The sequence below is a fragment of the Tachysurus fulvidraco genome, chromosome 23 (assembly GCF_022655615.1).
Source record: "Tachysurus fulvidraco isolate hzauxx_2018 chromosome 23, HZAU_PFXX_2.0, whole genome shotgun sequence".
In the NCBI taxonomy this organism is placed as follows: Eukaryota; Metazoa; Chordata; class Actinopteri; order Siluriformes; family Bagridae; genus Tachysurus; species Tachysurus fulvidraco.
The window spans coordinates 17403200-17420399 of record NC_062540.1 but is presented as its reverse complement, the minus strand read 5'-3'; the positions used below and the strand labels follow the sequence as shown (position 1 = coordinate 17420399).

General features: G+C 37.5%; 1 protein-coding gene and 1 long non-coding RNA gene across 5 annotated transcripts; one reads left to right on the top strand and one right to left on the bottom strand.

Moving 5' to 3' along the window:
* The first annotated feature begins 711 nt into the window (after positions 1–711).
* LOC113658893 (hormonally up-regulated neu tumor-associated kinase homolog A) lies at positions 712–15889 on the top strand. The gene is made up of 10 exons (XM_027171373.2): positions 712–936; positions 4458–4750; positions 7244–7299; positions 7649–7787; positions 8143–8270; positions 10443–10578; positions 10649–10826; positions 11166–11249; positions 13948–14176; positions 14323–15889. The coding sequence occupies exons 1-10, from the start codon at positions 712–714 to the stop codon at positions 15084–15086; spliced, it is 2232 nt and encodes a 743-aa protein (XP_027027174.2). The 3' UTR covers positions 15087–15889.
* On the bottom strand, positions 3529–12330 carry LOC113658894. 4 transcript variants are annotated; one of them, XR_007139219.1, is made up of 4 exons: positions 12190–12330; positions 11862–11991; positions 4916–5151; positions 3529–4724 (listed from the first exon to the last, which is right to left on the bottom strand). It is a non-coding gene; the product is annotated as an uncharacterized LOC113658894 (long non-coding RNA). The 4 variants fall into 4 exon arrangements; XR_003444504.2 differs by having other exon boundaries at positions 11862–11949; positions 12228–12297; XR_007139220.1 differs by having other exon boundaries at positions 12228–12286.
* Positions 15890–17200: the final 1311 nt, after the last annotated feature.

Sequence of the window (17200 nt, the reverse complement as noted above, 5' to 3'; positions counted from 1 at the left end):
AAAGTTGAAAGAGAGGTGAAGATCATTTTTATCAGAAGGTAAAGGATTGTGCCAGCTGTCTTTGACACCATGTGTGAACATTTTGTGTTGGTTTAAGGGTCTGTGTGTGTGTGTGTGTGTGTGTGTGTGTGTGTGTGTGTGTGTGTGTGTGTGTGTGTGTGTGTGTGTCTGTGTCTGTGTTATTATGGTATTGTATGTCCTCTCTTCACTGGCTGACTGCACCTGAGACCAGATACAGTTAATTATCCACCACACACAGACACACACACACACACACACACACACACACACACACACACACACACACACACACACACACACACACACACACACACACACACAGACAGACACATGCATTAAGGAGTCCCTGAAGCAGCCAGACTGACTCGGGAACCATCCCCTGGTGGGTCACAAGTAAAGAGCTGTGAGATAAACAACAGAGAGCGAGAAAGATAATGATATCTGGAGAACTGATAGTCAGCATTAAAGACCGTGGACAAAGAAAGTGCTTCATGTAGAAGGCATCACATCTACACTGATGAGTGAACTCGCAAAGGTACGGATAACTAACATCACCAGAGGAACTCAGAGGAAGTCCAGTTCACACCAGCTTTCTGCTCGTCCATCACACATGCCTGTTGTTGCTCACTTCCTTTATTCACCTCAATTCATCGTCTCAGTAGCTGGGATAAGACAGGAGCAGGTGGCACCATGCCCACTCCGGTCAAGTCGTCTCTAGATGGTGTGACATGTGACTCAGGGGAGTTGGAGCAGGTGGAGCGAGCAGTTCCAACAGGTTTGGGGAAAGTGCCCAGAGATTTGGTGAGAAACTTCCCACATACTAAACGTGTAGGAAGCTACCTGGTGGGCAAAATGATCAACAAGGGCTCTTTTGCTAAGGTGATGGAGGGTATGCACATCAGCACAGGAGAGAAGGTGATACACACACACACACACACACACACACACACACACACACACACACACACACACACACACACACACACACACACACACACACACACACACACACACACACACACACACACACACTGCTGTCAGTCACTAGAATAGCATCACATGCTTAAACGTGCCAGTCAATGCTATGTTGAAGGACTGTCATCCATTTTTTATGCTGTCTCTCAGTTTACGCCGTGTGTGATAGTCTCCCATCAAACCTGATATATGGCCAAAAGATGAAAAGTGCTTGCTTTGTTACACAATATAACAACATAATTTAATAGAAAAGACATTGAGTAATATTTTACTTACTCACTGATATAAAAATAATGATAAAAATTTACATCTGAGAGATTAATCCAGGTTAAAGCTTGAGTTGTTATTGCATCTCATACTAAAGGGAGATATTTCTAATTAAAATGGTTTAATTCTAATATGATTTTCTTTTAGATTATTATTATTAATATTATTATTATTAAATTATTATTTAATTGGATCAGTTTAATAATGTTTAGTGCAATAAAAAGTAAAGCATTTAAAAATATATATTTTTTTTAAATGTAAAATATTCATGTGTGGAAAATTTTCAGTTATTAGAAATGTAAATAAAGTTGTTTATAAAGTATAAAGTTATTTATATATATTACTTTTCTTTTTTTATTATTAAAATTATTATATATATATATATATATATATATCTATATATCTATATATATATATATCTATCTATCTATATATATATATATATATATATATATATATATATATATATATATATATATATATATAAAAATCATTTTTAGACTATGTGGTACATTGAACACTGAAATAATTTACTCGCATCCTATGGCATACAGAGGATTTACACTTTTTACACCACTTCCTGTCTGGAACGCAGCATGTATTATTTGATCACATTGTCATGGCAAAACTGTTGAACACAGCACATTTTCATCATGAATATGTTCAAATCAAGCTGAACAATTGTAACAAATATCCGATGTGTGAGGGGATTTGAAACGGTTGTTTCATTAGCCGCACTTCCTGTTGCCATGGTGATGTTATTATGAAAATAAATTACTAATCCCACATCACACAAACTAACTAAAGTGGATTATTATGCTGCATATTATGTGAGATATTCACATTTAATGGGTCACAAACATTTGAAAATGAAGCAAATGGTGTGCAAACAAGTATTTTCCTAAAGTTCAAATAATGACTTCAGACAAAAAAGCTTTGATGAAGTATTGATTAATAAAAAATAATGTTGTTAAATCCCAATAATTAACAACAATGTTAAAGTGCAAGCAAGAAGGAACTTTTTTCTGTTTAGACTTTAGATTTAGGTTTAGATTCATCATGATTAAACAGTGTTTAGGGCAAACGCTCAGAGAAACCAAGACATTATAACTAACCAGGTAGCAATTAGGGACAACAGTGATTAATTATTTGTAATGATGAGCTAATACCGAGAGCAGGAAGCACAGACCATATAAGGAAATTGACTCAGAAAATAGTATAGTCAAAGCAGATGGAATTAAAATTTAGAGGAAATGATTTATTCTGGTTAGGAGATTAAATAAAAGCAGTTTTTTTTTTAACTTTTGAACTTTTTTGATATTTTTAAGATAACTGAAGAAGCATTTTTTAATAATCTGAGTTTAGATTAAAATATGTAACGGACATGTTATTATGTCATAAATTTAATGCCAATCATGATCCAGTATGCAAATGTAGGTTTAGTGCCAGAAGAAGAAGAAGCTGGATGAAAGTATTTAATGGCTGTGTTTCAATTTTTGCATGTTTATAAAATGGTTGGGTTTTTCTTTGCCTGTTATCTGACTGTCAAATTTATCTTTGTTGTTTAACAATATTATATATATTTAATGATATAAATCTCATAGAATATTAAACCACTTTTTTATACAATATACTGAAATGATTGTTTTTTCAACAACTAATTTTGGTGAAACGTAAATCCAACTTCTCTAGTATTATTTTCAGACATCTGCATGGACATAAATGGTATTAACATGGCTGACATTTGTCATGAGCCTTCAGGTGTTTGGGTCTCAGTGCATGCATGGTGCAATAAGCTATATTTGTTTGAGTTATGAGCTTCAAAATAGCTAGCTTTAGCTATACTGTTGACTATACATTTAAAAGAAAAAGAAAAACATAACAAAGTAACTAAACTAATCAGTGCTGCATCTTAAGAAATGGGTTTAGAGTTCTTTTATTTTTATTTATTGTATTTTATTTGTTTATTTATCAGGGACAATGCTCATTAATAAACACAGAAGAAATAGTAAACAAGACAGATTTAACCCAATTGGCTAATTTTCATCCGCCGTCTTTGGCCAGAATTTATAGTAGCAGCCTAGAATTCAAATTAAATTAAAAATAACTTACAAATGTCTAGGATAAATTACAATCATTAAAAAAAATTTAAATTGCAATCCATTCTAGATTGATATTCCATGAAGTATAATTAATTGTATTCCGATAATCTAATAAAATTTCAAATATCATTTTTAATTGTAATGCTGGACATCACTATTTGTGTGTGTGTGTGTGTGTGTGTGTGTGTGTGTGTGTGTGTGTGTGTGTGTGTGTGTGTGTGTGTGTGTGTGTGTGTGTGTGTGAGTGAGGGTGTGTGTGAGAGAGACCCAAATGAGAATGCTATGTCTCTTCACCTTGGTGATCGACTCTTTCAAGGGTCACCGAATCCAGTCACTTTGTGGATACACATGTGCATAAGTGTACGTGTGAGTATGTGTATATCTGTGTGTCCAGCCCTAGTTCGGGTCACTGAGTCTGTCCTGACCACTTTGTTTAGCTTCTAAAGTTGCTATAGCGATGGCCAAGAGTCTGATTAAATAGCATGCATCAAGTCAGTCCTGCCATGTGGGCCCCTTTCCCCATCGCTGCTCAGTCCCCTTCGTTAGTAGCATACAAACTGTGCCACAGATGGACAACAGGGTTGAAGATTCATCACAATTTAACATTTAAACATTTGGATTGAATCTGTTGAGCCTCAGCCCTTGCACTGGACAAGGTCTCTTTACTCAATTATAAGGCTGTGTTTGTACTTTCCAACTCAATGTCTATGTGAACTCTACTTTCACGCTTAGATTTACATCTATATGCATTTATTTGGCAGGCACTTTTCTCCAAAGCGAGAAGTAATGCAGAATCCAATCCAGCTGTAGATAAACATACTGTATATTAAATTTAGACTCAAGCTCAAAAAACTTTTGATAGACATACCATATAGGAAAAGATCAATCAATAATTGTGTTTGGACACACACACACACACACACACACACACACACACACACACACACACACACACACACACACACACACACACACACACACACACTCACACACATTCTCTCATATTTGCATTGGTGAATCAGAACAGATTCTATTCACAATTTATTTGTTTGATTAACTCGTCTTGTTTTTCTATGTCGCTTTTTTCCTCAGGTGGCCATTAAAGTAATCGATAAGAAGAAGGCACGGCAGGATGCGTACGTGTTGAAAAATATGAAACGCGAGCCGAAGATCCACCAGATGATCCGTCACCCTAACATTGTCCTTCTGCTGGAGACCCTAGAGACCGAGAACTGCTACTATATGGCTATGGAGCTGTGTGCCGGAGGAGACCTGATGGACAGAATCTGTGAACGCAAACGTCTGGAGGAGAGAGAGGTCCGCCGATACACAAGACAGATCCTGTCCGCTGTCGATCATCTGCATACACATGGAATAGTGCACAGGTAATGGAAGGGAGGGTTAGTAGAGTACTGAGGTTGCTTTGTTTAATATGTAATTTTGAGTTTGTTCACTCTGGAAGAAAAAAACAAAGAAAAGCAAAGGCACTTAATTGAACAAAATGTGTACCTTCAATAAAGAGTTCTTAGGAAGGACAAATCTAAACTCACACGTTGCTTTTGTCTATCCACTGCTTACAGTACGAGGTTCCCACACCGGATCATTTGATCTGCACATTTGATTTTGGTGAAGGTTTTACACCAGATCCCTTTGCTGATCAACCCTCCTATTTTATCCAGGCTTGGGAGAGTTAACCCCTCAGTGGCCGGATTGGTTCCCTGCATGGGACTCCAATCCAGGACATGGCAATGAGAGTGCAGGAGCCTGACACTGGACCACCAGGGACCTGTCATAAACACACATGTATATGTAAATAAGTGTGTGGAAACCTGGGAAGACCATTCACATTTACCCCATATTCTATACAATATAAAACTGCAGGCTCAAGTGAAGGTTTTAAATTTAGCATCTAAACTCTGGTCAATCCCGGAAGTGAAGTTATGAAAATGATGTTAAAAGAGTTGTGGAGCAGAAGTGCCACTGAGATTTTAACAGCTGGCATCTGATTAGAACCTGGAACGGATCAGGTTTATGTCCATGTGACTCGAGCATGTAGCTATTCAACAACATGACCACCGTGTGAGGAAATCTCATTTAGTTAGCAGAGGTCTAGACATCTTTAACGATGCTGACTGTTTTTAGCCCTATGTTTGTTAAAATAACTTCTTACTCTGTGCACAAGTATGTTCAAAACAAAAAAAATCCAGTTTTGGCAAAATGCAATCTTGGCTGTTTGTGGGAATTCAGCTACAGAGAAATGTAATGGGTTCAGCACACTGCCACACATGATAAACAGGTCATGAGTCACAGTGACTTTTACCAAGGGAAGCTTTGTGTGTGTGTGTGTGTGTGTGTGTGTGTGTGTGTGTGTGTGTGTGTGTGTGTGTGTGTGTGTGTGTGTGTGTGTGTGTGTGTGTGTGTGTGTGTGTGTGTGTGTGTGTGTGTGTGTCTGTGTGTCTGTGTGTGTCTGTGTGTGTCTGTGTGTGTCTGTGTGTGTCTGTGTGTGTCTGTGTGTGTGTTGCCAATCCATGGGGCTCAATGACCTCATTTCTGCTTTGGTTAACACATCATTCACAGACTTCCGCACTAATGGAGTCCCATGCTGAACAGTTGTAATTTAAAAATCATGCTCTCTCTCTCTCTCTCTCTCTCTCTCTCTCTCTCTCTCTCTCTCTCTCTCTCTCTCTCTCTCTCTCTCTCTCTCTCTCTCTCTCACACACACACACACACACACACACACACACACACAAAACACACATAAACACACACACACACACAGAGATCCATCAGACGTGACCAAAAGTTCCACACTATTCATAACCCATTTATTACCCACATACTTTACATCTAGTTGAGTTAAATCACTTACTCTGAAATCTAAGTCAAGTCTTTATGTCACTCAGCTCAGAGGGTACAATCTGAGACAAAGTCTTCTCGTCCTCAAACCTAAACCATGTACCTAAGCTGCAACTAAGGTTGTGTCAAATTACAGGAATTTCTGAAGTCTATTTGCAAAAAAAAAAAAAAAAAAAAAATTACACAAAATTCCTATACAAGTGTAGTCACGTGTACATATGAAAATATATAAGAATTAAATTTGTACAATTGATTTCTGAGGAGTGTGATTATTTATTTATTTATTTATTTATTTATTTATTTATTAGAAATGAGTGATACAACAATTTGGGTGTAATTTTCCACTATTAAATCTTGAAATTAACAAATTTGTTATTATTTAATGCATTAAAAATTTTATCTAAGAAATCATTTTGCTTTAAAATGAGTAACAGGCTTAAACTTTTTTTTAGAATTAGAAAATGCCTAAAATATGATTAACTAGCATCCATGCATGAGTACAGTTTCTAATACAGTACAGTAAAGAGTTTCTAATTCTTTTTTGTTTTATATATATTTGTTTCTTTTATTTTGCTTTCATCATCAGTCAATTTTACTGCAAATAAAGAAAATAATTAGAAAAAAAGATTAGATTCTTTGCATGATCTTCAAGAGATTTGCATGGTGCAACTTCTTGTTGAAAATGTAACTTGTGGAATATTCCAAATTATTTGTATCATTTGGTTTGAGGACATGCTTTAGTCCTCTAATGGAGGTTTTGTGGAATAGCATGTTTCAGGCATGAGATTCTAAACCGTTTCACACACAATTGCAAAAATATTACAAAATATTATAAAAATATTAGTATTTAAATGATAAATATGTGGGTTGTGTTGAAGAACCATTAACCTCTCTGTAAATGGTCTCTCCTTAACTTTTTCTACAACCCCCTGTGTAATCCTGCAGTCTGAACATTGTTTGAGGTTGAACAGAGAGGTTGACTTATTTAACTTCTTGTTTTTTTCCTCTTACTGTTTACACAGAGATCTGAAAATTGAGAACTTTCTCCTTGATGAACATAACAACATTAAGATAGTTGGTGAGTGTTTGTTGATTTGTGTGTTAGCAGGTTTTTATGCATTTGATTTACTGATTGTGGATTATAAATAGTTCTTTAACAGCTTCCCTAGTTTGGGAGTTGACAATTATAGGTTAAAGGTTAGCACAAACTCGCACATGTACAATTCGGATCATCAATCACGGCAGCGACTAATATTAATATTCGCCCTAAAATATATACACAAGTAAACATAGAAAGCATACATGAGCTTTGATGTAGCATGTAATAGTATAAAAAATCTCTCTCTCTCTCTCTCTCTCTCTCTCTCTCTCTCTCTCTCTCTCTCTCTCTCTCTCTCTCTCTCTCTCTCTCTCTCTCTCTCTCTCAGACTTCGGTCTCAGTAACACTCTGAAGCTAGACTCTCTCTCCCCGGATCTGTTAAGCACTCAGTGTGGAAGTCCTGCATATGCTGCCCCAGAGCTTCTTGCACACAGGAAGTATGGCCCTAAAGTGGACGTATGGTCTGTGTGAGTATTCTATATGTGTGTGACTGGAAAAAGTACAGTAGATAATATGGTACGAGTAAAAAACTTATTAAAAGTTCAGAAACATATCATTTGTTATTATTTGTCAGAGGCTTATATAAAGTTTTAGATGTATACATTTATTTAGTTATTTATACTAAAAAAAATCAATCTAAATACAGTGTGGAATATTACAATAATAACACACATTTTTTTATGCAGTTTTGAATGCTGGCATCTCTTAATGTCATCTCTAACCTCTGATATTGACTCTACTGCATTATGCATAAAGCATTTTCCCTGCTGTTGTCTTCAAAAAAAAAAAACAATATCTGTGTGTGTATGTGTGTGTGTGCAGGGGTGTGAGTATGTTTGCCATGATGACCGGTACTCTTCCCTTCACTGTAGAGCCATTCAACATAAAACATCTTCATCAGAAAATGATTAATGGAGAAATCAACACGATCCCATCTGACATTAGTAAAGGTAACACACACCTTTTCCCTCACATGTTTTTTATTATGAGCATTTTATAATGTTACCATTATAAATGAAAATAAGTGATATGGAAGCCATATTGAGGGAATTCTAATCAAGAGGCATAGCGACCATATTGATGACATAGATAGATATATAGATAGATAGATAGATAGATAGATAGATAGATAGATAGATAGATAGATAGATAGATAGATAGATAGATAGATAGATAGATAGATAGATGGGGCAGTGGTGGCTCAAGTGGTTAAGGCTTTGGGTTGTTGATCGGAGGATCAGGGTTCAAGCTCTGGTGCTGCCAAGCTACCGTTGTTGGGCCCTTGAGTGAGGGGTGCTGTTTCATGGCTGAATCCTGTGCTCTGAGCCCAACCTCCAAAGTTGGGATATGAGAAGAAAGAATTTCACTGTGCTGTAATATAGCTAGATAGATAGATAGATAGATAGATAGATAGATAGATAGATAGATAGATAGATAGATAGATAGATAGATAGATAGATAGATAGATAGATAGATAGATAGATAACTATATACAACATATGTGTGACTAACAGAATGTACAGCTGGTTGTGTGATTGTGTGTTTGTCTATCTGATTAGGGTTTATTAGTGTTATAGTGAAAGAAAAGAATGATTTCAGTTCTTAGGGATTTCTTGTATGTGTCAGTCTTATTGGCTTTTGGCTGCTTATAAGTGTATATGAAATTTCCACAGTTTTATAAACAGATCTATTTTCAGTATTAGTGTGCCTCAGGAGGGAGGCACGGTGGCTTAGTGGGTAGCATGTTCGCCTCACACCTCCAGGGTCGGGGTTCGATTTCTGCCTCCGCCTTGTGTGTGCAGAGTTTGCATGTTTGTGTGTGCCCTGCGATGGGTTGGCACTCCGTCCAGGGTGTATCCTGCCTTGATGCCTGAGAAAGGCACAGGCTCCCTGTGACCCGAGGAAGTTCGTATAAGCGGTAGAAAATGAGTGAGTGAGAGAGTGTGCCTTGGTCTGGTCACTACAGCATGCTTTCTGGCAATTGTGTGATTTAGGCAAAAACATCTGCACAATGCTAAACTGGTGGCTGTAACCTCTGCTTCCCGGCTAGCAATATTATCCTTGGAGCACCAGAACAAACTAAAGAAGCAAACTTTGCACACCGCTGATCGAGTACAAACGATGTAAGGAGATCAAGCTGACACATATATCACCTTTAGTTACACAGAGACAGGAAAGACAATGTGGGAAAGAGACAATGAAAGACTTTGAAGGAATGGCTGACCTAGATAAGAGGTGTGGATAGTCACGCGTTACAAACAGTTCTTCTCCTCACACTGATTATCTGATAATCTGATCCAGCACATTAAATATGGACAAGGCAACAGAGGAGATTTAACAATCCCAGTCACTCAGACACACCCTTAAGCACCGTGCTGTTCATGTGGCCACCCATGAGGAACACTCGGTCTAACACGCTAGCAAAATACACAATATGTAATTGATATTGCTGCAGATCAACAGGAACTAATGAACATTTAACATACCTTTGTGTTCCCTTTTATACTCCTGTGCACTCCAGTAAAGCCTAAATGAACGTGATAGATTAAAAATGAATAACATTTTCCTTAAGCGAATAATTGCAGAATATTTGCTGCAGTCAAACACGGGAAAATAGTGTATGTGTGCCTTTAAAAATCCCCAGAGGCTAAATGGGGCCCCTAAATGAATGTTTAAACCTAGAGGTTAAACGAGGCCCCTAAGTGAATGTTTAACTGTGAGCATCGCTGTCTGACTACACTAAGAACACCTCCACCTGAGCAAGCAGGCCACGCACAAAGACAACTTTTTTGGGTAGCATTACCGAAACACACACGCAGGCCATGCAGCGCTAAGCTGACCTGCCAAACGTCAGTAACCTCTGGGCTGTGAAGGTGGTAAGAAAGAGGAGAGTGCCATTTAAACTTGATCTCCAATGATGTAAGAGAGCTAAAACCAGGAGTCCTCAGAGAGGAGAATGTGCATTTGAGACAAATATAGCAACTATACAGCTATAGCTACTAGTGTAAGACTGCTAATTATGGTTGCTGACATTGTTTTATTAAAATAATTGAAGTATAAAGATTTGGAGTAAAATATATCTCATAAATCATATCACATCAACTTTTTTTTTGTCCATTTAGGGGCGGTGCATTTTGTTTTGTCTCTGCTGGAGCCGGACCCGGCGAAGAGGCCAAGTGTGAAAGCAGCACTTGAGGAGAACTGGCTTAATGAGGGCTACAGCGCGAGACCCTTACACACTTTGGTCTATAAGAACAGGTAGTGACTTAAATTTAACCCATTTTAGACATTTAATTATTTTTTTACTTAATTATATTTTTTTCCTTAGACTGCATCCAGAAGAACTCAACTCAGTTGTGTTAAACTACATGACTGAGGATCTTGGTTATGGCCTCTCAGACATTATACACACAGTCATCAACAACAAACCCACCACCATCTTAGCTACCTACCAACTCCTGCTAAAAAAAATGAACAGGCACCAGAAATCATCCAAGAACATGAAGGTAAAACACTGGTTTTCCTCATAGAAAAAAGGCAAATTCACCTCCTTCTGAAAAGTGCTCAAGCCTGTAGATATGTCTAAGGTCTGAATACTGATGTACACCTATTAGATGTTGGTTCCTCACTATGCACACGTAACTATCCTCTGTAAACTGTCCATAACCATTACAAAATTAGTCCCCAATCTTAAGCACAAGTGACTAGTATAGCTGCTGGATTTCATTCCAGAAAACAGTTCCTTGTTTGATTAGTTGGGGGTTGTGGTAGCTTATGTTGGACTACTGATCAGAAGGTTGTGTCACTACTGATCAGAAGGTTGTGTCACAATACAATTTTCTCAGAAGCTGGAATCTAGTGAGTGGAACCTTCGAAACAAGCTTGGGTGGAATGAGAGGAGCAACACATCAGAGAGGGGTCAGCAACAGGTACAGTAACCTATCCAAAATGGTCAGTAGTACCTTTTTGGTTAGTGTTTCTTGCTTAATGTTGCTAGAAAACTTTAATCTTAAGATATTAACTATATAGCCAAATTGTGGTTGCCAGTTTATGACACCCATATGTAGGCCTTCTAAAGTGTTGCCACAAAATTGGATGTACTGTAGCATTACAATTTCCCTTCAGTGGAACTAAAGGACTTAAACATACATGAGCATGACATGTCCATGTGCACAAATCTAGATCCATGAAGACATGGTTTACATTTATGTTTACAGCATTTAGCAGGCACCCTTATCCAGAGCAACTTACATTTGATCTTGTCGGAAATTTTTTTTCGGTTTTGTCCCAAAAACCGAAACCTTTAAATCTACCCAAAAAACCAAAACCGAACCCTTTACCACCTTATTTGCTATTTGCTATTTCTCATCCAGCTCCTATAAATTATTATATTTTCATAATTTTTTTTATTACTTATTTTTTTTGTAAAAGTTCTTGACTTCGAGGGTAGTGGTCCACCTCCTTCATCAGGGCCACTCCTCCCACGTCAGGCCACAGATTCACTATACACAGACTTTTGAATATAACAGGCGTCTGCTTACCGTAATGTTATGGCCGGCCTCTGTAACCCGTCTGAGAGAGCGGTCCCGATTCCGGGCGCAGATCACACTATCCCTTGTGAAGTCCCATCTGGGGTGCCATTAAATATGTCGGAAATTTTGGAGAGCCGCCCTCCAAGTGGACATATCCCAGGGGTGAATTACAGCCAAATTAATAGTCAATAATAAATTAATAGTCAATAATAGTCTTTCAGACTTAATGCTAAAATAATTATACTTAATACTAATTAATAATACTTAATTACTTATACTTAATACTTATTAATATTTAATACTAATTAATTGATCACACTTTAAACTTTATACTTACTACTATTTGAATTTGAATAATAAGAAGACTTTCCAGACCTGGATGAGAATGAGCATAACTCTTTATTGGTGCTGATCAGCCTCTGCTTCCATTGAGCTCAAGGAGGAAAAAAATTCCTCGAAAGTATCAAAGACAAACCCAAACAGCGCATCCCCATGCCACCCAAAAGAGTTCAAACACAAAAAAGCAAGCAATCAGGAGCAAGAGCCCCCTCCAAAGGAATCTCCTCAATATATACCCTGGAACCTCTAGGTGCGTCTATACCTTCTTACGTCAATCCACCTGACCTGTCTGGGTTTTTTCCCTGACTCTACAGAATCGCCCCGTGACCCCCCTCATTTCCTCGAAAACAAGTCTGCCTTTCACCAAAAACCAAATCTGGCCTTTTGTTTTTTCCTGTTGCAGTACTTCTGTCTCATTATTAAAAAACATGCTGCGTTGTCAAAACTATTGTTAAAAATGTGCTCCAGAGAACTTCTTGTACTCTTCCTTGTCACGTATCACACAGAAGACATGTCTCGTGGACCAATCTCCCAATCTCCCTTTACAATTACAATGAGTGAGTTTTTCTCTATATTTTTCTATGTTTTGTCTGTATATGGTTTCCACTGATCATACGCCCATATACGCATATATATATGTATATGTATATGTATATATATACACATACATACACATACACGTGAATACGGATAACCATGACAAAAAAAACCTATGTATGAGATATCCACCTATATTAATACCTATATTAATCACATCTCTACATATAAAATGATCAATGATGATACTCTATCACCTATGGTATAGGAGCTCTGATTTAGAATATGATTATGACATAAATTTATGATCTTAGGTTAAGATTATGGGTTTTGATTAAAATAACCTTCTGGTTCAGAATCAACTGGATCATATATTAGTGGTATTTGACTTATGATTATGTTTTGTTTGATTAGTATAGTGTACTGCACTATTACTAAGCTAAGCTTTTGTTTTTTATAATATTGTTTTGCATATATGTGGAGATCTGTTTATGCTGACTCCTTAAGTTTGCCAGACCATCTCAGTCTGTCTTGTTTGTCCAGACTGGGCCTGCACATGCATTTTTATTTTAAGCCTTAGTTCCTCTGTTCTCTCCTAAAGAACAGGTTCCCTTTTTCTTGTTTTTCTCAGATTCTCAGAGTTCTGAGTACTGAGTTTTATAACTTCAATAAACCCAATAAACCACCTTATCTCTGTTAACACTTGTCTCAAGGCGTCTAACATTACATTTGAGTAATCAAACTCACAACCTTACAATTGGTAGCCCAACACCTTAACCACTAGGCTTCCACATCCCTGGTTTACCAAGGCTGATGTGGAAGACATGCGTGTCCTTCACAGAGCACTGTCCTCAACTCACTTGAGAACATTTCAGAAGAATTGGAACCAGACCTCCTGACTCAAGTGTGTGTTTCTGATCAGTTTCTGATCTTGCTAATGTTCTTGTGGCTTAAGGAGCATCCCCACAGCCACATTCCAAAATCTTGTGGAAAGCCTACCCAAGAATAGTGAAGGTTATTACAACAGCCAATGAGTATTAAATCTGGAATGAGATGTTCATCAAGCTTATATACAGTAGATGTAATGGTCAGGTGTTCACCAGAAACCTTTCACCATATACTGCATTGTAGGTAGGGGTCCTTGCAAATGTCAGCAATGCTAAATGCAATACAGTTCATCTTAACAAACTCCTTTTGACATTTACTCATTTGTTGTCAGAAGACTGAGAATGAGACAAGCAATGAGAGGAGCCAGAGGCAGTCAAGTAAGACACAGAGGATCCCATCACAAGATAGAGATTTCCTGAGGAAGGCAGAGGAAATGATTAGGCAGAAGCAGTCAAGCTCAGAGCAAAGAACATCTACTGCTACTAATCAGCCCATAGACATCTTTACCAACCATGACGTTGCAAGCAACACAGAGACAAGAGAAAGCCTATTCCCTGAAGGTTGTATTGCTAATATCCAATTATGTGTATTCTCTGAATACTGTATAAAAAATGACAAATTTTATTTTAAAAATAGTTTCAATGATATACATATGTACTGTATTTTTACTGTTATTATTTTCTATTGTCTTTCTGGTTGTGGTCAGTTGCAGTTCTTGGTGAGAAGGAACTTGTTCATGCATCACCCCCCAAATGCCCCTGTAGGGAAGGAAGCAGCTCTAAGCTTTGTAACTGCACTTCTTGTGATGCTCCAATCATTTTAGAAAGTAAGAAAAACTCCAGCAAAGCACCAAACAAAGATCACGATCTGAGACCAACACACTCTGAGAACTGCTCAAGAGAGGATTCTGTACACCGGCATGATGACAAATTGGAAAAGATACAGATGTTCTACACTGAGAAAGTGTCATCACCCAGAATGCATCTAGACAGTAAAGCAGGTCAACGTTTTAAAGACCTCCTACTGGCCATTGAGGAAAAGACCCACACTACCCATCAACTGAGCACAATGGAATCTGCTTTACAAACTTCCCCATTACCACGGTTACGTCACAGAACTCTCAAAGACATTTCACCAAGAAAAGTGGTTTGGGCGGGGCTTAAACATCACACTGGGCCATCTACAGGCTCCTCACCTTTTCTGGTAAATGGTTCAAAACCACCAGTGTTTTTGTCCCAGAGGCAGCAGGCTCTGGTTATAAAGAGTCTGAGGCACACAAAAGAAAAGAGGAACACTGGACCAGGGGGAGGAAGGACGATGGGCATTCCAGAAAACATGGTAAAAACTCAGCACTTTGGGCCGTTAAGGACTAGTCAGCGCAGGGACACAGACCTAAACCTTCCCATGCTCCCTTCCAACTTCCATAGCAAGGAAAAGAAAACCGAATTTCTCAGATTGGATTTTGGTTGAAAGGGTGTTGGGAGGAGGAGTGAAGGAGACAATGTAAAAATATAATATTACAATGAGCACTGATTTTAACACCAGTGATGGAAATATATATAAGATTTAAGGAAGGACTTTTTGTGTACCTCGTAATCTAAAATTTATATTGTTTTGTACGTTTGTACACTGAACCTTTAAGTCCTGTAGAAAGCCTATGATTCCACCTCACCTGGCAATATTTTTCCTCTGCTTTATAATTGCATAGCAATTATCTGCTATAACCTCAGACATAATCGAGATAGCTAGCTTGGTTCACTTGAAATGGTGCTAGCATACAATATTGTCAGTTTTAAACAGATTATACAGCAAAGACCATGTTATTATTCTAACTGATGCCTCCATTGTTTTAGAAGTTTGGTAACCAAGCATGGGCCAGGAACAGGACCTGTAAATTTCCACTATTTTTTTCCATAAAAATGTGCATCAAATGATCAGTAGTCTTAAACGCTGTTGCTTCTGAAACACACATGCCAAAGTAAAAATCAAAATGTACTAGAAGCATCCATTAGGACATAAGCTCATTTGCTACGCTACAATTATACAGACAAGCAATTAAACCTCTCATTATATGCCCTCTTCTCATTGTCATTTATCCTTAAGCCAATGTATCTCTATTTGCGCTTTATTGTATGCTCAGGGTCTGATTGATGCCCATTGTGCTTATAAGCCTGTATCATGTTGCTATTTATGAATGAGCATTGCTGAATGAAGTCAATCAGTCGTGCCAAAGGATGACGTTCTAATTGTTATTCCAAGACCTTGGATAATAAACCAGATTTGAAATTAAGCATGCTATTGTGTGCATGGGTATTCTTTGAGCACTCAGTTTTGAAAGACAACCTTTTTCTTTGGCAAGCAGTTTGTCCTTTTTGATTTCAGCACGTTTTGAAAAGCTAATGAGGATTCTGTCAACAGCAAACAATATTTTTTTGTCACAGATTATTCAGGAGTGGGATGGTATATGGTAGACAAGGAAATGTGACAAGTTTGGACTTCAAGATCCAAAGTAAATCAAGATTTTATTACTTTTACAAAGCAAAAATATAATATAAAAAATTATTTCTAGATTATTCTACAGTATATAGTTGATAGGCCAGTTTATTGACTTCCTTTTAAATATGCAGTATATTCAGTATATTTACAGTATATATATCATTTCCATTCTTGTGCTGATTCTGCACTTTTCTGGAATTTAATGTCACCCTTATTACATTTGTGTACAGAAAACTCTGACACTGAGTTGGGTTAAAGTTATTCTGTGAATTTTTCATATCATTCCAAAGCTAAAATGTGCGATGCAAATGCCAGTTTATTTGAATTGACATTTTTGTATAATCATTATTGACCAACAATATTTCTGTCAACATGACACCAAGCTATGACTAAAACAGCATATTACTGAGGAAATCACATACCATGGATTCAGTGTGTGTGTTTTTGCATGAGTGTGTTTGTTTTGTGATGGGTGTTGCACATGAGCTCATAGCACTCCAGTGGAAATAATAGATGGGTAAAGGAATCTTTTGCTCTTTTCAGCCTATGAGAAGCTTCTGAATAATTGAAAGTGTGTTGTGCCACTGGATACTTCACTGAGTGGGCCTGGCGCATAGATGTGTGTGTGTGTGAGTGATGTTGGTGACACATTGAGACAAATTGAGACGTCTGCATCTAATTTTATTCTTTTACATGTACCACGAGGTCAACATACAAAAAACTAATAATGAGTAAACATTATGGAACTAAAGCTTGATTTTTGGCTTACATCAACAATTACTGGTTGTATCCAGGAATGATACTGCATAGGAGCTATAAGATAAACGTAAGAGAGTAGTGAAAGAACCTTAAATACAGGGGCAGTATTTAGTTGGTGCCTACTTAGTTCTTCCACATTACTAACACCTTCTGAAAGATGTACACCTAAACCTCACTTTAAATATGAGCTATAACTAAGGGAAGTTTGGGGATAATAATGAACAAACAAAATTACTTCACAGCAGTCAGCAGGCAGAGTGCAACAAAGTACAGAGGTATAGTTACTGTGTATACAAGGCAAGGCAATTAGTCCATTAAAGTCCATTAAA